At 35.7% G+C, this 20311-nt stretch overlaps 1 protein-coding gene across 3 annotated transcripts in view; it reads right to left on the bottom strand.

Annotated features, from left to right (window-relative positions):
* Nucleotides 1-580: 580 nt before the first annotated feature.
* ift74.L (intraflagellar transport 74 L homeolog) overlaps nucleotides 581-20311 on the bottom strand; it is a 42730-nt gene continuing 22999 nt past the window's right edge. For 2 of the 3 annotated variants that reach the window (XM_041582716.1, XM_041582709.1), the window contains exons 9-21: nucleotides 18781-18919; nucleotides 18417-18479; nucleotides 16535-16678; nucleotides 16038-16078; nucleotides 15085-15164; nucleotides 12687-12689; nucleotides 10674-10727; nucleotides 8402-8499; nucleotides 7691-7817; nucleotides 4459-4622; nucleotides 3128-3253; nucleotides 2350-2410; nucleotides 581-832 (exon numbers count right to left, since the gene is read on the bottom strand). In XM_041582716.1, coding sequence (XP_041438650.1) covers nucleotides 717-832; nucleotides 2350-2410; nucleotides 3128-3253; nucleotides 4459-4622; nucleotides 7691-7817; nucleotides 8402-8499; nucleotides 10674-10727; nucleotides 12687-12689; nucleotides 15085-15164; nucleotides 16038-16078; nucleotides 16535-16678; nucleotides 18417-18479; nucleotides 18781-18919 — 1216 coding nt within the window. In that variant the 3' untranslated portion in view covers nucleotides 581-716. The remainder of the gene's footprint in view (nucleotides 833-2349; nucleotides 2411-3127; nucleotides 3254-4458; nucleotides 4623-7690; nucleotides 7818-8401; nucleotides 8500-10673; nucleotides 10728-12686; nucleotides 12690-15084; nucleotides 15165-16037; nucleotides 16079-16534; nucleotides 16679-18416; nucleotides 18480-18780; nucleotides 18920-20311) is intronic. The other variant, NM_001095800.1, reaches the window with a different exon arrangement.

The raw sequence follows: 20311 nt of genomic DNA, 5'->3' as shown, positions 1-20311 counted from the left end.
TAATAGTAATCAAATATTTTTGTGTTGTCTAACATGCTAACATAGTTACATAGTTACATAGTTACATAGTTCGTTACATAGTTAAATTGGGTTGAAAAAAGACAAAGTCCATCAAGTTCAACCCCTCCAAATGAAAACCCAGCATCCATACACACACCCCTCCCTACTTTTAATTAAATTCTATATACCCATACCTATACTAACTATAGAGTTTAGTATCACAATAGCCTTTGATATTATGTCTGTCCAAAAAATCATCCAAGCCATTCTTAAAGACATTAACTGAATCAGCCATCACAACATCACCCAGCAGTACATTCCACAACCTCACTGTCCTGACTGTGAAGAACCCCCTACGTTGCTTCAAATGAAAGTTCTTTTCTTCATGAAAATATCATTTTTGGATATGCCTAATATGTAACTTAGGCAGAGTACATACCTGTGTAAAGTACAACTGTGCTGATATTTTTCTAGGTTCTAAAAAAAAAAATCACAATTATTAAGGCAGCGAATAACATCTGATCACCTTTGCTTTCCTACAGCAGATGACCACGAATGGAGTTCTAGCCACAAGTCTAAATAATTGGTAAAGAATTTATTTGTATGCATATATGAATTCATTATTTTAGTGTTACAATTGGAAACTTTCGTGATGATCTTTTGGCCAACAGCTGATCTGCTGAACGTGCTTGTTTGCAGGAAGGAAGAGCTTGGGTTTAGTTCCTGGAGTTCTGTAGGGATTCTGTGAGAATTTTATTATATTCAGCAATTTGTTTAGTTACAGTCTTCATCACATTCCCATAGTTGCTCTCTTGGCTTTTTGTAGCAATAACTAAATAAACGTGGTTTAAGGAAAATAGAAACAAAAAAGAATGCAATGTGCAGTTATCAAATTCCAATTCCCAGTGACAGTTGGACTTTCTGATTAGTCCATGGCAAAGATATCACTTGGGAATCAAAAGGAATGTTATTAAAGTGGGTGGAGTGCCAGGGTGGAGTGCCAGATCACCTCCTGTATAATAACATAATAACTATGCTAAGTACAGGTATGGCACCTGTTATTCAGAATGCTCTGGACTAGGGGTTTTCCGGATAATGGATATTTCTGTAATTTGGATTTTCATATCTTAAGTCTTAAAATCATGTAAATATGAATTAAACCCAATAGGCTGGTTCTGCTTCCATCATATCTTAGTTTGGATCTGAGTACAAGGTACTGTTTTATTATTACAGAGAAAAAGGAAATCATTTTTAAAAATCTGAATTATTAAATTATAATGGAGTCTATTGGAGCCTTCCTTTCCGTAATTCAGAACTTTCTGGATAATGGATTTCCGGATAACAGATGCCATACCTGTATTTGTATTTCACTTACTCATTATTCAAAATACAACATCATACCTAGGCACACGGAATGATTCTTGGCAGGGGCGATCCTGACCCCATCACCAACAACGCCCAACTCGCCTCATTGGTGCAGCCCCCCCTAATTCTTGGGTGAAGCATGCAAAATTCCTGTATAATGGCTTAGCTACAAAGCCTCCAGACATCACTGAAATCCTCCCTTTCACCATTTGTAGTTAACTACAAGACAATGAAGCAAATGTATCACATGATAAAGTCAGAATACTGTTGCCCATACATGTTGAGCCTATAAACCCCTCAGCAAAGGAAAAGTACAGCATAGCTATCCAGAGTGCTTATTAAATATGTATACAAGTATAGGATCTATTATCTGGAAACCTGTTATCCAAAGCAAAAAATATAAGCAAAAAATAGACATTTTTAAAAATGATTTTCTTTGTACTTGATCCAAACTAAGAAGTAATTAATCCATATTGGAGGCAAATCAATCATATTCGGTTTAATTAAGGTTTAACTGACTTTTTGGTAGACTTAAGGTATCGTAACCAAATTACGGAAAGATCCCTTATCTAAAAAAAGGGCCCATACCTGTATATATGTTTTATGTTAAATGAATAATAATACTACACTTAAGCACTACAATAAAAAAGTCACATTGTCCCTTCAAAAAAACAAGATGCATTCATATTATATGGGCAGATTTATCAAAATGTGAGGTTAATTAATAAAAACTCACCCACGTTCTAGTTTTTAGAATTGTATTCATCAATAGGTGAAAGTTAGAACTTACCATTTGATAAATATGTTCTAAAAATCGTGTAGGAATGAATAGAATGTGAGTGAGTTTTTATTTATTAAGATCTAAACTCACTTTTGTGATAAATCTGCCCCTATGTAAAAAGAAATAACTCATGATCTCAAATTGAATGAATTTAAATATTGTGACACTTTCTTCATTAGTGGATAATTATATGGAAAGGATACATTCTTTCATCACAAAGTTATTTTGCTCATGGTGTTGCCATTTCCTTTCCAAATTTGTGAGCTGAAAGCCAAGAAAAGTGATTATTTAAAGAAAACTCTAAAACAATGTTGAGATTAACATCCTGCATATGCAAATTTGGGGTTCAGATTTGGTCCAGGAGTTAAATGAATTCTTTGGGAAATATTTGGGATCTACCCGAATTGCAAACAAAATGCATTCAGTGCAGCCCTATTTTATATGCTGTTTTTGTTTCTTTTATACCTTTTTTTATACCTAAATTGGTACAAATTTCTCGTATAATTATGAGGGTATTACTAATGAAAATAGTTTTGTTGTCCTGAAAAACTTTTTTATTCTAGAAACAATATACCTGTATATAAACATGTGTTTATGGTAACTTCAATTTGTATTATGACACTCAAACTGAAAACACAATGATCCAGGATGCATTTCTACAAGATTTTAATTTTCTTGCCATCCAAAAGTTTTTGAAGAAAAGGCATGATTCCACTGAATGTCTCTGTATAACCTCCCCTTCCTTCTTTATTACTTGTGCTCCTAAGCAGAATACACAAAGCTGCATTCGTAATACTGAGGGGAATTGACATACGTCTATTCCACAGATCCATCAAAATTCTTGTGAGGTAGCAAATTATATATACTAGCATATGTCTATTCTTGGTAACTGGGGTTTATTTAATAAATTGTCTAGTGAACCCATGCTTCTAATGAATTAATGGCGGCATGCAATCTGAGAAAGAGCCTTTTAAACAGTACCTGAGAGTGTGTCTCATTCTCTTGCAACTGAGACTTCAGCCTGTCATATTCAGAATTCAGCTGCTCCATTGTTTTCTTAAAAGTATCTCTGCACTTGGATAATATTACCTTGTCTTCTTGGAGTTTCTAAGAATGGGAAGAACAGACGGGGAAAGAAAGATGTCAGCAGAGAGAAATGAATCCACAGAACCACATTGTTGCAGGAATTGCTGGAAATCTGTAGGATTAATTTAATGGAAAGAAAATCTAGCCCTATGGCAAACATCAGGATCCATTAAGTATTGGTGCTTGTGGTTCTTTGCAATGCCCCTTGTAAACCTTTAAAGGAACAGTTCAGTGTAAAAATAAAAACTGGGTAAATAGATAGGGTGTGCAAAATGAAAAAAAAATTCTAATATAGTTAGTTAGCCAAAAATGTAATGTATAAAGGCTGGAGTGACTTATATAACAGAACAAAACACAACTTCCTGTTTTTCAGCTCTAACTCTGAGTTAGTCAGTGACTTTAAGGGAGCTAGCACACGGGCAGATTTGGGGAGATTTAGTCGTCTGGCGACTAATCGCCTCTTCTGCGGGGCAACAATCTCCCCAAACTGCCTTCCCCCTACAATAATGAGAAAACGCCAGCACCAATGCACTCGCGGCGCTTCGATTTCGGAAATTGAAGTGCCACGAGTTTGCAATTGATACTTAGCATGCAGCTCAGATTCAAAAGCAAACAGTTATGACCCATGTGCCCCCCCTCAAGTCACAGATTGTTTATTGTCTGGTATCCAATCAGTGGAAACCAAGAGAGCTGCAAAGCAGGAAGTAGTGTTCTGACTATTATGTTAGACATCCAGTCACTCCAGCCTTTACAGATTACATTTTTGTCAACCTAAATATATTGAAAACATTTTTTATTTTGCACAGCCTATCCATACTGAAGAATTCCTTTAAAGGACTTGTGTGTAAAAACGTTCTTTTGTGTGCAGTGTGTTGGTGTCTTGGAGCAATTACAAATTCATGCTAGTAGAGAAATAAAGCATGTTACATAAAATTATTTAATGTGGTGGGTAATGGGGATCATCACTGTGGGCTTTCTGTGTGCATACAGTATTGTACTGGACACTGCAAGGCTCATGGCAAACAGAAGTGCTACAGGCTGGCAATAGAGTCTGACATTTGTTCTATATCCATTTCAGCCAAAAAACCTGATCTGAAAATTATGTTGGTTGACTGGCAGATTTGTGGAACCTACAAGGAAATTAGCAATATGCCCTTCTACTAGTGCAGCTAAATAGCAACATGATGTTGACCCAACAAAAGAACCTTAAAAAAGAAATGCTTTACGTTTTTCTTTTCTTCTGCAGAGGTTCTCAATGCATCCAAGTTACTATATGTCTTTACATCTTCAGTCATATGTTGAATTTTTTCCTTCAGAGACGACAGCTCGCTGTTTATTTTGGACTCCAGCTGTTCCACTTTCATTAAGTCTTGCTGTAGTCGCTGACTCTCTGAGAGACAATAGATATTTTTTTATTTAACATAAAATCTATTTCATGTTCTGCACACACTCTCCTTTGCTGTGCTTTGATATTAAACTTTGTAATATTGGTAGCACTGACCCTAGCAGTTATAGCCCCAATCATCATACAGTATACTGTGTCCCCACAACTCGATACCATCCAGCAGAAAACAGTGGTCAGCAGGAGATAAAACATCCTTGTCTGCCTGTCACCACCCTGAATATGAGTTCATGGAATGTCCTGTGACTGAAGCCATTAGGCTTACTCTTTTGCTTTGACTTTCATACTAGAGTTTACAGCAATAGTTAAAGGAAAATTATACCCCCAAAATGAACACTTAAGCAACAGATCTTACCAAACTGGTATATATATTTAAGTAAATATTGTCCTTTTACATCTCTTGCCTTGAACCACCATTTCATAATGGTCTGTGTGCTGCCTCAGATATCACCTGACCAGAAATACTGCAGCTCTAACTGTAACAGGAAGTGTGGAAGCAAAAGACAAAACTCTGTCTGTTAATTGGCTCATGTGACCTAACAAGTATAGTTTGTTTGGTATGTTTGTGTGCACCGGGAATCATGCAATCCCAAGTGGTGGCCCTTATTTTTTAAAATGGCAGTTTTCTATTTATGATTACCCAATGGCACATACTACTAGAAAAGTATATTATTATGAAAATGGTTTATTTACATGAAGCAGGGTTTTACATATGAGCTGTTTTATGCAATATCTTTTTATAGAGACCTACATTGTTCGGGGGTATAGTTTTCCTTTAAATCAAAATGCCAAGGGTTTAATTTATCATTTTTTCTAATCACAGTGAAAACTCTGCAGTTACACATTTCTTTTTAATAAATAAATAATGGCAGTCAGGAAGAGGATACAACCCAGTTCCTTTAGATATGCACTGAAGTAGCAGAAGGTGTGTACAAAGCAATCTTGCCTGCGACCAAGCTTCGTGACCGAAGGAAAAATATCTTGGAAACAATAGCAACAGTGAATTTGTTTACTCTTCTCAGTTTCCTTTTTCTTCTACAGCCCTAATGTCTTTTATTTTATTTTTAAAATCTTCAGCTATGCTACAGATTTAAAGGATACTGGAAGCAATTTAAAAAGTAGTGATTCAAGGGATATTCTATTCATCCATTATGAATTTTGTGAACATTAACATGCATTTTATACTTTTTTGTTTCTTGAGAAAAACTATTTCTAGTCTAGGCGCTTGTTAACAGTAATCATTCTACAGTATATTGGTTTGCAATGACTTGCCCACTAGACAATTTAACAAGCTGCTTTGATTATAAATAGCATGGCAGTTCCAATAACTATCTGGAAGGGGGCCACATATTAGTGTATGAGGTAAAAGTACATGAGATGGGGGAAGTTAAAAGTATACACTAGACTTTAATTCATGCTACAACTTTGGAGTGAATGTGTCAAACTACATACTGAGAACTCACATTTGCCTTCAACAGAAGCCAAGGCATGAGGGAAGCAATAAACCCACCTGAGCACCAATATCAGATCATAGACTGTAAACAAAGTGAATATGTTCTTATAACTACTTTCGGCCAATAGGTGACAGTTATGAAACTGCCTTTGACATTGGCTGTGCAGCCAGTTTTGGGTGTAATTCTTGTATGTGCTAAGGGGGAAACAGAGTGCTAGGTATAGTGTACTTTGGGGTATCATGCTTTTCTGGATGCATACGATCCACAAAACAATCCTCTCAAACAGATTCAAATTAAACCTTGTATATTTACAGATTTGTATTCAGTAAATAAATGTCCCTTTTTAAGTGCCCACAAAGCACATATCATACGGTGAGCAAAAAAGCTGTGTATGCATATGAAAGTCTTCTTGATCACCCAAGGCACACAAAAAGCACACAGCTACAGTAACTCTATGAACTCCAAACCACATATCCACAGCAACTAAGATTACAGCTGGGAAATTGGGTGCAATAAAATTATCAAAATAAGCCAAAAAATACAGATGACTGGAATGTAAATAAATCACTGACTGTCCAATGGAAACACCGTAAAACGTTCTAAATAAACAAACCTTCAGTATAAATCTGTATTCATACATTATGGTAAACTCATCTCATGTTTGTTTGGATCATTGAACAATCTATTGAACAGATAAATATCTGAACAGATCAATGCTCACCAATTCAAATAAAAACGTATACTGAATGATGATTATTTCTGTTCCATGAAGGGTTTCAGATGTTCTGGCCCATCTCTGGCAAGTGATCCAATGGGTCGACTCATGGAAGTCATAATTACTAGGGGGAGCCACATTGAAATTGAAACCCCGTGTTTGCTCTCCTTTTAGCTTATATAGGACAATACACAGCCAAAAATGTGAACTTACAAAAAGTAATCTTCAATGTCAACATAAAGGAAATGGCCTATAAAGTACTCTCCAGGTGGTACATTACTCCTTTCTCTAAACATACAGTCATTCCAATAGCATCACCCATGTGCTTTCGTGGCTGTCAATTACCAGGGGATTATATACATGCCTGGTGGCACTGCAAGATAATTCAAACATTCTGGACTCGAGTATTTCAAATAACCTTAAACATACCCCTTACTAAAATAACACCTTCCCCATAAATAGAGCTGATATGCCTACCTTGCACTTGCCTTTCAAGTACTCACAGGACCTTTTATCCTAAATATTGGCTGCAGCACTTTGGGTTATTGCCCTCAACTAGTTAGTCCCCCAACTATACCAGAGACTTAAAGAAGACTGGAAGAAACATTAGCTTTGCATAATGAGGTGTGGTCTCCTTGGGACATATTCAAGAACAATACTACAGTACCAGTGGACTAATATTATGCCAAATGAAAATGAAATGAAGCCGCTTCAGTTTTCAGTGAGAGGGAGGACTGGTCTGGAGGGCCTCAAGTTAGCGATTATAATCAATGAACCCCCCCCCCATTAATTATAACTGCTAACTTGAGAACCTCCAGACCACTGCTAACAATTTGGCAACTTCCCCCCCCCCCGCGTTATTATAATTAAAATTATTTGGTACTCACCAACGGTCAGATTTTTGGCTGTACTTTGTGATTTATGCATTTCAGTTTCTTTAAAGTTAAGGTCTTCCTGCATAATACGAAGTTCTTCAGAAGTAACAGTTGATATCTGCTTCATTCTGTTCATGTTCTGGGGTAAAATGGAAAATTCTTAATGGAAGCTTTAACAATGTTAAAAAGCACACAATGTAAAAAAAAACTCACACACACTGTACACAATAAGTATAGTATACTCAAATACACAACAATTTGCTCTATAAAATCATGAACAGTTAAAGCCTCTAAGAGCTGTAGTTCAGCAACACAAAGGCTATTTTCAATAGGAATCCTACCTGTTCTGCATACAGTCAAATGTTTTCAATGTTACCATATTTGATATTGCCTGTGTGTTCTTGTATATAGCAGGATACATTCAACAGTGCAAGGCATGTCATTGATAGAACCCCAAGGAAGTCAATACTGATATCCTAATAAAACTTAGTGGGATAAGCTCCTTGCAAGACCTTGACAGAACACACATAGGCAGTGTAATTATACAGGTGTATAAAATATTTGTATAGATGTTGTACTGTATTTATAAAGCTGTGTATTGTACTTTACTCCCGATTTTACACTTTTTTCACTAATTCCAGTTTTGTACACATTTTTATAGATATGCTTCTTAGGTCTGTTCAGTCTCTGGGCCTGTAATACACAGAGCATTTAGAAACTTACCCTGCTGGTATGTTCCAAAACGATGACAATATTTGCTTCTATTTCTGATTTACGTTCATGGTCTTGATTCTTACTTTCCTCAAAGTTGGAGAGAAATTCTAAATGGAAAAAAAAAACAAAATTTTTAATTGACTCTAATGACATCTATCCTTTGGGATTTTGTCTTTGGGAGTTTTGTCAAACTCCCTTGCTGCAATCAGGGCAAACTTTTTTTTACGAAACAGGCTGTGCATTCATCTTATATACCTCATATACAAATATTGGGCCAAATTCATATAGATGAGAAAGACTTATCTCCTAACTTCAGATTGTTCCATAGAGCCAGATACAATTCAATCAGAAAAACTTATCTGACTGTTTACTACATAAAACTCTACTGAAGTCTACAGGAAAAAAAATGTACTGAAATAGGAGAAAAAAGTTTTACCTCTTCAAATTGAATCTCTGTTTTCACAGGATAAACCATACAATAAAGTTTTCTCATTGATTTCAATCTGGCCTTATAGAAAAAAACAGTGACTAACAGCCTAAGATTATTTCATGTTACAAACTTTATGAAGTATGCATAAATATATCTTCTATGGACATACAATATAGCCAAAATTGGGCTTGACTCAATTAGATAAAGTGGTATCTCCTTATTCAATTTCAGATTGTCCCATAGAGTTATATGCAGAGCTCATATGAAAACTATTTAAGTCTTTTCCTCCTCAAACTGAAACTCTCCCATAAGTTTTCACATGATAAATCATACAATAATGTCTCATTGATTTTATTCTTGCCCATTTCTTGGTTTATTTTTTCTAAAATGTCCCACACTTATTTCTAGTAGCAGCTCAGTAAGCCTGTTTATGGATTTTCTGTTTAAACTGTTACTCAGCAACAATTTTGTGGGGCATAATGAGAGATTTTCAGTCTAAGCAACTTTCTAAAATGCACTGTTATTTGTAAATGAAGTTGCAGTTAAAGGGGTGGTTCACCTTTAAAGTAACTTATAAATTATGTTATAGAACGACCAATTCTAAGCAACTTTTCAATTGGTTTTCATTATTTATTTTTTATAGTTTTATAGTTATTTGTCTTTTTCTTCTGATTCCTTGCAGCTTTCAAATGGACGTCGCTGTCCTTCTATTTAGACTCTCTCCTATTCATATCCTATTCAAATCAATGCATGGTTGCTAGGGTAATTTGCGCCCTAGTTACCAGATTGCTTAAAATGCAAATTGAAGAGCTGCTGAATAAAAAGCTAAATAACTCAAAAACCTTTAATAATAAAAAAATGAAAACAAATTGCAAATTATCTCAGTATATAACTGTCTACATCATACTAAAAGTTATCTCAAAGCCTTTAAAAGTAGTTTCTATCCTTTGCTATTCCTTTTTTAGCTTCCCAGAATACAGAAATAATGGCACATATTTATTAAAGTGTGAAACATATGGGTCCATTTATGACATCAACCGTAGGAATGCAAAAAATAGGTGCCATATTTTATTTGCATCCAGCCTGCCTAGATCAATTGCGCAGTCATCTAGCTGACAGCCAAATCCAGAAAAAGTGCTAGGATTTGGCCAAATACTGACCTAAATCCTGGATGAATCCCTAACCTCAGCACATCCCAAACACTTTTTTTTCTTTTGTGCTGGATTTTAAGAATTGTATAGCCAGCATATAAATATGAGTTAAATACCATTCACTTTTCCTGATATCTTAAAAAAAATCCATTCACTGTGACTGCAGGATGTACGAAAAGGCAGGAAACTAAGAAACTGAAATTTCCTGTTAAGCTATATGTGCCTTAAGGAGAAAACACAAGTCTTAAAGGAAGCAATATAGATAAACAAACATACTGAGCTGCAGACAAATTCTTCGTTACTCCATACTGAGCTGGAGAAATATTCCTAGTAAGAATAAGTCACATTGTATTACATTTTCTTGGCAGTTTTTATGTATTATAATTGTGCAATAAGTCAGCATGTGTTGGTTTAAGGTATTTTACTACAAGTAAATATGTGTTTGGGAATAAGAAAAATTACTGGATTAATTCATATAACATTAACATGTAAAAAAAATGTCTTTGGTTAATCTCTAAATGAATTTGTAACTTCCTTTGTTCCTTTCATAAATAAATAGAAGCTGGTCAGTACAGTGCAAAAAGTTAACAGGCACTAAACAGACACATCTGTCTCAATAACCTTATGCAATTCATTAATTCACAGACCATACGAATGACATTGCTTACATGCTAATACACAAATTATTGTTGGCACTTACTGTCCATGCTTTCTTCTCTCTTCTTCAGTTCTTTATACTTTTGCTTCTTCTCGCCTACAAAAAAGAAGTTACAATGTTATGCATGGATGCCCAGACTTTGACAATGTGAGGCATACTTTTCACATCAGGGCTCAGTGGCAAATGCAATTTTGTATTTAAATGAAAAACACTAATTTGTGAAGTAATTTTTTGAATTGTCTATAGTGTGGTCAGCTGAGATTTACTGATCACCAGCTCAAGATCTACCAATGTATTATGTTCTACATTTTGGATATCTATAATGAAACTTAATCTGACAGCACAAAACCCTTTAACTTGAGCTAAAGTCAAATTTTGGCCAGATTTTTAAAACAAACAGGGCACTTGTCTCCAAAAGCATTATATCTTAAAAACCACTTAGTTTACAAAGTAGCATTTATTTCCTTGACAATTCTCCTTTAACATGTGTAAGTATCTCATGCTGATGTATGAATAAGATGATGATTGCTGAGGATGCATTTTTACTTAATTCATCTGTATCCGCATCCTCTTTCCTTAATGTGGTGAAATGAAACAATAAGAAATGTCCATTGGGACAGCCAGCAAGGGTTTCCTTGCAGCTGTAGGATGTCTTACTGGCTTCCCCTATAGTCTACAGAATATTCCTTCTGCTCCCTTTCCTCCTTAAAAAAATTATTAGAATTTTACATGTGGTCTCTAATGGTAAAACTAAGATCAGGGTAGCTAAAATCATGAGTTGGCTAATCGGTTTTCTGTATGAAGATCAGTTCAAATTAGTAAAAACAAAGGATTTGGCAGCATTATATGGGTTTTTCACCCCAAATTCATAAATTAGAAAACATTCGAGTTGTGAGTTCATTCGAGGTATAAAAAAAACCTCGCAAACTCGACCATTGATAAATCTTCTGCCAAGTAATTAGCTACTCCCAACTCTGGTCAGTTTCTTATGGAGAGTAATAACATAAGACCATACTGAAAAATTATTAAAGGAAAACTATACCCCCCAAACAATGTAGGTCTCTATTAAAAGATACTGTGTAAAACAGCTCATGTGTAAAACCCTGCTTCATGTAAATGAACCATTATCATAATAATATACTTTTTTAGTAGTATGTGCCATTGGGTAATCATAAATAGAAAATTGCCATTTTAAAAAATAAGGGCCGCCCCCTGAGATCGTAAGATTCACTGAGCACACATACAAACCACATGTAAGGTCACATGAGCCAATTAACAGACAGAGTTCTGCCTTTTGCTTCCTCACTTCTTCCTGTTACAGTTAGAGTTGTAGTATTTCTGGTCATGTGATCTCTGAGACAGCACAGAGACCATCACGAAATGGTGGCTCAAGGCTAGAGATGTAAAAGGGCAATATTTATGTAAATATATATTCCAGTTTGGTAAGATTCTTTAATATGTCATTCAATTTGATATAAACTATCTGTTGCTTAAGTATTCATTTTGGGGGTATAGTTTTCCTTTAAGGGAAGAAGTTTTCTTTCAGTAAAAGTGATGGTTTATAACCCGTCTCCAAAACTGTTTCAAGTTTACCCAGAATTCATTTCAGTTGATTAAATCAAAAACCTACCCAAATATTTTTTCATGCAAGTGAAAATACTCATAATGTATAGCTAAAAAATGTGGGGCATTTTAAACAAAGCATTAAAAGAGCTCAACGCAGTCTGCAAAAAGGAAAGGAAACTGCTCTCATTTCTATGGAACTTTTCAGGAGCATTTATTAAAGGTTGGCCTTTCACTGATTGCTATGCATGCCCCTAGAAATTAATAAAGTGGCAGAATTTTCCATCTGACAGACTGTGGTAAGCTCTGTTTCGTTCTTTGGTACATATGCCCAATAATTTTAAACAAGTTTTTGCTCTGAAGAAATGATTGCTAATAATATTTTCCCTAGTTAATAATTAGACAATTTTTTACAGTGTTTATTATCATGGCATCAGCTAGACTAGAATGCAGAAGATTTTTAGTTATGACATTTGTATTAGATATTCTTACCGTCTGCAAAGCATTTCCACACGAGAAAGAAGCAATAGAAAATAGACAAAAAAGGCCTCACAGGAAACAGGAGTAATAAGTTACACAAGTTGCACAAACATAAATTCACAGGGGCAGAGTTACTAAAAGGAAGGATCAGCAGTTAGAATGACCTCTAATTTACTAAAGACTTGCTTGACAGTCAGAAAAATCTTTTAAAATTTTGTCAAAATAGTTGAACACAGTGTTTGTGCTTGGATGGAGAACTGGCCGAAGGATATATTACAAAGAGTGGTGGTAAATGGAACAATTAGACCAGTGTTGTTAGTGGAGTACCCCAGGGTTCTTTCCTCTGTCTTTTGCTTACAACCACCAGCACATCTCTCCGCACCTCAAACTGGATTTTTTATTTTTGCACGAGGAGCAAAGCATGCCCCATGCACAGGTGCATCTTCAAAATGATACTGACAGTAAAAAAAATATTCTTCAAAATATTAATGTACATTAAAAGTTACCTATAGCTTATGTTGATCGTTTTTCACTGATCTGTTTTTGTAAGTAATTGCTAATTGAAGTTCCTAAACCTGACTGTTCCTTCTCAACATGTCAGTTACAATTTCTAATGCTAACAGACTACTGAAGCTCAAATATGGCAACAACCTCATAGAGGAACATGGGGGATCAGACGTGTATTGTAAAAGCATCTGCAAATACTTTTATGGCAAAATTATACATCACATGCAAAGACAATGTTATGATAGATGTAAAAAAGTTTTAATTTCTGGTGTCAGTATCTCTTTAATGAGTACAATATGATGCAAATTTGCAACCTCTATTGCTCTAGCATTTGCATCAATGTGGATCATAAATGACATAAAAGAAATTGAATAATTTCTGTGTTAGAAAGACCTGTTCCAGCGCAGAAAAAGCATGGTAAAAGCATTTAACCTTTGTTACCCCTTCATAGAAAATACTCACACTTAGTATATAGGAGTGATGCAGTGTTTAAAGCTACACTGTACCTTTTGTTTTTTTGCAACAAAGTTACTAAATCTCAATTTACAGAATTTAGAGCATTATGCATTAAACTCTGCAGCTGCTGAATTCCCTATGGATGATACAGTATGTATTCTTGTGCATGCAGTTACCAAAGCCATGGCCTGGCACTTTACCTATTAATATATTGACTTGCTGTGGCCTAACAACTGTAGTTGAATTTTGTGTTCATCTACACACTGGAGCTACTATAATTCGACTTTTTATAACTCTAATAAAAAAAAAAATCCCCTTAATTTACCAATAATTCTTGAAAAAGTAAGTATGAAAAAACGTTGTGACAAAATTGTGCTTCAATTCGAATCATGCAACTCTTTCGAACTGACGCTCTGAAAACTCGACTTTACCGAACTGTCACCGCGACAACAAATTTATCAGATTATGGAACAAAAATCAGCACAGATCACAATGTCAAGGAACACCTTCAGGGACATCTGCCATTGACTTCTACATGACTTCCACAGGTTTTAGCTGGAGTTCGGATTTTTAGCAGCTTTGGGGTATAATAAATCTCTAAAAATTATAATTTTTTTTATTCTCCTCTAAAAATTCGAGTTTTCCCATCTACAAAGTTGACCAGAAAAAAATTGAGGTTTAATAATTAAGCCCCTTAATATTAAGCACACTAACAATGACATAATATGACAGAAAATGTGCACGATGTATAATTACAATAATACAGTACAATACAGTAATACAGTACAATCTAATAATACAGTACAAGGAATTGAAGGTCTGAAGCCCTCTGTTTATGCACCCAGCATTTCCTATATACACAAACTGTAAGTAGGGCAGAGTATTTTTTTGTAAAAATATTTCACATCTTAGTGCTGACAAGTTATTACCCATTCACCTTAAAGGAAATGGCACACAATAAATAAAAGTTTTTTCCGTGGGCCATTGCTACTTTGCAGAAACAAAAGTACATACTACGACTGTTAAAAAACAAAAAAAAACAGAACATTGTGCCATCATCTTACCATACTACTAGACATCACCCTGCTTGGGCTTGCTCATATGCAGTCGACTGAAACATTTCCTATTTTACTCTACATCACCTGAGAAAGGTAAATATGTTTTTCCTGATAATGTTTTTTACTTGAAGGAGCCCCAGCCAGGGGAAAAAACTTATTGTGATTGGATCCACTGGGAGGTGCATAACGTATTTGCACCCCCAATGAATCAGGCTTTCCTTTTCTTTTAAGTATGCACTTCAACCCACTATATGCAATAATATTTAAGTACATATTCTACTGACAACACAATAGTTGAAAACATGATCTACTCCTATCTTGCCCCTGCATTTTCTGAAAATGAAATACAATTAAAATCAAATGAAATGTAATGAAAGTAAAAAATGTACCTTGGTGTTCCTCCAAATCCATATCTAGCCTTCCTTGTTCTTCACTGAGCTGTTTAGCCCTTTCCTTTATGTCAGATAATCTGTAAACAGTAACACAAACAAATTATTCTCTGTTAATAATAAAGCAGTATCTTATCTTATACTTGATCCCAACTAAGCTGCATAAATCCATATTGGTGCCAATACAATCCTATTGAGTTTATGTAATGTTTAAATGATATTTAGCAGACTTAAGGTATGGAGATTCCAATAACAGAAAGATCCCTCATCTGGAAAACCCAAGGTTCCCATCATTCCAGATTTTCAGTGGCAGGATTAGGGTTACTAGACATAACAATAAACAGACACACTTTGCAAGACAAAAATAAACATACAAGACACTCCAAGCTTTTAAAAATTGTGTCTGTCACCGTCAAGCCATTTATCTTGTTTTTTTTCCTGGGCATAGGTTTAATCTGCACTTCTGTGGTTTTTACACAACAAATAGCAGCAAACAAACTATGTAATCCAACTAGTGCCATCTAGTGTGGCAAAGTGGATTTTTTTTTTTAAATCACGGTAACAACTTGCAACAAGGTTGCTGATTACAAAGAAGAAATATATCAATTTAAAGCTATCATAAAAATAGTATATACAGCAGCTGGCAACGTATGCATGTTGCATGAGCATATGAATCACCTAACATGCCAGCTGTTGTGGCACTTCCACTGATCTATCACTACAGGCATGTACATAATAAGTGAGTTGGGGAATCCATTATGCACATGTGTCTGCCCCAACATAGTCCACACCAAACAGTATTGTTTAGCCCAACCAGAGGTCATGCCCTATTAGAACAATTTTTCTATGGCAATTAAACAATACCTTTAATTTCTGTATGCAATAACTTGTGCAGGGATAGCAGGTCTGAGACCTGTGCCTTTAATTTGTACATGATTTTTTAAGATACTTACTGTCTCTCCATGCTTGCAATTTCTTGATTGTCTTCCTTCACCTATTAAAAACAAAAAGGTGGTCAAACACATTTTTTAAAGTACACATTTTCCCATATACAACTAGCCTTTGGCAATTAAATTAAGACTATAAGCTTTAACACTATAGTATTGACAAACAACAAGTGTATTCAAGTAAAAAATTAGTCTAGTACACAGGATCTCTTTTACAATTTAAACATTATGAACAATCTCAAAAAAGAACAGCTACATACTAAAAACTCAGGCTTCTTTGAGCTTTGTGTGTTTTAATGAGGAAGAATAAAAATATGATGTGTACATGAACTTATGACTAGAAATGTGCATTATTTCATTAGGTTCATTCATGGTTTCCATTTATTAAACCTTTCCTACATGTAAACATAAGGGAAAAATGCTATGATAATCTATTATCATGCATAATAACAAACGTTCGAAGAATGTCTGATCTATACAGCAGTATAGACTCCTTATATCACCTGCTTCAGTAATCTTTCTCTTTCTTCTTGTGGTGAGCCCATGCTTTTATCCTCTGCTATTGTTTGATCTCTGCGAGACTCCAGTTCATGAAGCTTCTCATTCAACTTTACGGCTTCCTGCTTAACTTGAGAATGGGCAATATCCTGAAGAAGACAAAAAACAGAGTAGGGCCAGACCTATAATAAACTGAATATGCTCGCTTGGTGGAGAAGCAATAAGAAGTCATATACTAATACAAGCATTGAAACACTAAAACCTAAATTGTGGAGTGCTTTGCCAATCCATTCCAACTGGGGTACAAAAATGTTGTGGTCTGCTTCACGACAGTGACTTAATTTGGTGAATGCAAACATATACATAAGTATAAAAGCAGATTTCTTATTTATTAACTAATTTTTTTGAACTACTGAATCCTTTTTTTTTAATATGTACAAATTATATGTAACATAACAAAAGTCTGATAGGATACAATAAGTAAGAATTAATTACAGGGTAGAAGTAAAGTCATATGGTTTGTATTTAGAAAAATTGAGAAGCAAGGAAAAAAACAACAACAATTGTACTTCATGTTTTCTCATGCTTTTATATCAATAGATTTGTTAACGTTTATCCATATATAGTTTGCTATAAAAAAAAGTGAAGTTTATAGTGTTTTGCATTTACACACAAGAAGCTATTTCTCACATAATACATGACTTATTCTGTTCTAAATGTGGCAAAGGTGAAATACAGTGTACTTTATAGGTGATAACCACAAAAGAGGAATATTTCAATGACTCTTGTTGTAATCTGTATTATTTGTATGAAATTGTGTTTCTATGCTAGCCCTCTGCTATTCATCATCAAGATTGGTTTCTAATGTTAGTGACCCTAGGAAAAGTGAAATGGCAAATTGGTCAGCAGTATAAAATGAACACTGGTTGTAATACCACTCATTTCTAAAACACAGTTATGGCTTTTTTGCCAAAGTTATGGATCAAACTGGCACACAGTGAGCTAAGCTTGCAGACAAGGGAAGGAGAAACAACATAAATGGAGAGCAAAAGCAGAAAACATGATGTAACTCTCTTACTTCTAAAGGTGGCCATACACAGGCAGATTAAAGCTGCCGATATCTGTCCTTTAGACCGATTCGGCAGCTTATCTGCCCATGTGTGGGGGCTCCCGATGGGTCCTCCCGATCGATATCAGGCCAGAAATCGTCCAGATATCGATCGGTCAAGTTTGATTTTTTGTACGATCCAGGACTGCATCGGCTAGTTGATGCGGTCCTGCGACCTGTCGGAGCCCATTCGTAGTATTGTAATCCGATCATTCGGCATTCATCTATCACCCAGCCGTTAGTGGACATATCGGGTTAAGATCCGCTAGTTTGGCAACCTTGCCAAACGAGCGGATCTTATAGCGTATGGCCACCTTTACTCTCTTATGTCACTCTGCTGTCTAGGCTATATAAAGAAGGCTGAAAATTGGCAAATTCTTTCATATTATTTTGGACCAACAACATAAATTTTTGTTACGCTCTGAGTGCATGAAGTGTGTTTTCTTGCACTGTTTTTGCAACACTCCTTAGCTGCATCCATACATGCAATTAAGGTTTTCTTACTCTAAATTGGGAAGGAGAAGATGAGGGACTAAGCCCAGAATGGAAATAAATGCAATAATCCCAAAATTAATATGTATTCTAAAATGTTCTTTCACTGTCTACATAAGCCAATTAGTAGACCAAGAGGGCTCTGGTCTATTTTTAAATTAGATACATTTTTAAATAGTTGGGGGGAGACCACAAGGATACAACTACATAGCATTCTGGTCCAGGTGATAATCTGTTAAACTTTTTTTTTTTTTTTAAATAAAAAAGGGTTTTTCACAAATACTTACAGCCTCTAAAGACTCTTTCTTTGCATTCAGTGCATCAAGTTCTTGTTGATGAATATCTAGGTCCTAAATAAAAGGAAAAAAGCAAACCATTTTATAAAGACTAAAACTATAAACTGAAAAAAGAAAACTAATAAAGACAATGAAATCTCTCTAGGTAAGCACCATGGGGTAGTAATCAGCAAAACATGAAAAATGGTCTGTATAAAAATAATGAAAACACTGTACAAACATGGGCAAGTAAAGGGCATATAAAAGTTATAATATTAGTACATAATGGACTGTGTACATAAAAGGCATGAGAGTACTATGAGGTATATGTGAGTACAAAAATATATACCTTGTTATTTATTATTATGGCCCTTACCTTTAGCAGCTGATCGTTCTTTACTTTCATCTCCAAGTAGATGGCTTGCTTTTCCTCTGACATATTTCTAATGATACCATCAGCTGCTTGTTTCTCAAGTTCGATGTCTTTTTCTACACTTCGAATAAATTCTTCTTTCCTTTAATAAGATGAAAAAAAAGAATTACATCTATATTAGAACAATAGTGTGGCATAACAACAAGAGAAATGAGGTTTACAATGATCAGCATGGTGTATACCTATACTAGAGATCTGGAAAAAATGTATTGTATTGTGAAAAGTTTGGATGCAAGGGAACCCTGGAATTATCAGCATCAGGGTTCCTTGCGGCTTGGATTTATAGCTGCAACTAACTTGCTCCACGTGAGTCAACACGTGAGCCATTTTTACATAAATGCAAGAAAAATGTGCACTGCAACTTGCATTTTATTTGCTAAACCTGATGCTAATTTGCATCCATGTTAGTGAACTGCACTCAAGTTGCAGTAGGCACTACTTATTAGATGCAACAGAGTGCTCTGCATCAGAATATTGCATGCTTTTTGTAAATAAGTGTATTTCCATGTCTTAAGGCTATTTAAAAAAACCCAGTGTGATAACTCACCCTGGTGGTCTAGTGGGAGGAGGTCTGCAGGGACGCCTGCAGCCTCCTTGGCGGGGACACCCGCCATGCTGCCGCTCCTCTGGGCTGCAAAAGAGTATGAGTTAGGGCGCGTGTGGCGCACCGCTTCCTGATTTGTTTGCGCATGCGCACTGGCGTGTGACGTCAGCACGCAGTGGCGCAAAATTTAAAAGTATTTAAAGCCACAAAGCATTTCTACACATTGCCCGTTATAGGATCTTGTTCCTGGTGCTTCTGTGCTTTAGAACTTCTGATTATTCTGTATTTGATTCTTGTTGTGACCCCTGCCTGACTTTTGACTATTCTGACCTCTGGATCCTGACCCTTGCCTGAATACCGACTACCTCTTCTGCGTAACCCCTCTGATTGACTTCCTGGTTTGACCCTTGCCTGCCTGACTACGTTTATTCTCTGCCTGCCCCGACCCGGCCTGATCTGACTACTCTTTTGCCTAATGTCTTGTACCACGACCTTCTGCCCAAAGACTTTGCTAAACAGTCGTGCCCCTCTGTCTATCCAGAACCTCTAGCCTTGCACCTCTTGTTTAAGTCCTGGTGGCATCCAAGTAGCTGAGGGCTCCTCCCGAGACCAAAGGCGGTCACACTAAAGGTGAAACACGAGCCGAGGGTTGGGTGCTGACCGTGACATCCAGAAGGACTATCAGCAAGAATTCATGCTAGCACAGATAACATCAGAACAAAGTAGTTACAGCAAATCAGTAAAAACTGAAGATATTGCCTTACTTCAGAGCTTTTTGTATATAAAAATCATAATTACAATTCAGTCATTATATTACAATACTTTTTTAATCCTTTATTAGTTTTTCTAAGCAGAGCCTTAGATTTGAATAACTGCAGTCATGTAATAGCTAATTAAACACAATTTTTACCAATGAATATGCACGCGTAT

The sequence above is a fragment of the Xenopus laevis genome, chromosome 1L (genome assembly GCF_017654675.1).
Source record: "Xenopus laevis strain J_2021 chromosome 1L, Xenopus_laevis_v10.1, whole genome shotgun sequence".
Taxonomy (NCBI): domain Eukaryota; kingdom Metazoa; phylum Chordata; class Amphibia; order Anura; family Pipidae; genus Xenopus; species Xenopus laevis.
The sequence above is the reverse complement of the archived record's forward strand: the minus strand, read 5'-3'. Positions and strand labels throughout refer to the sequence as shown.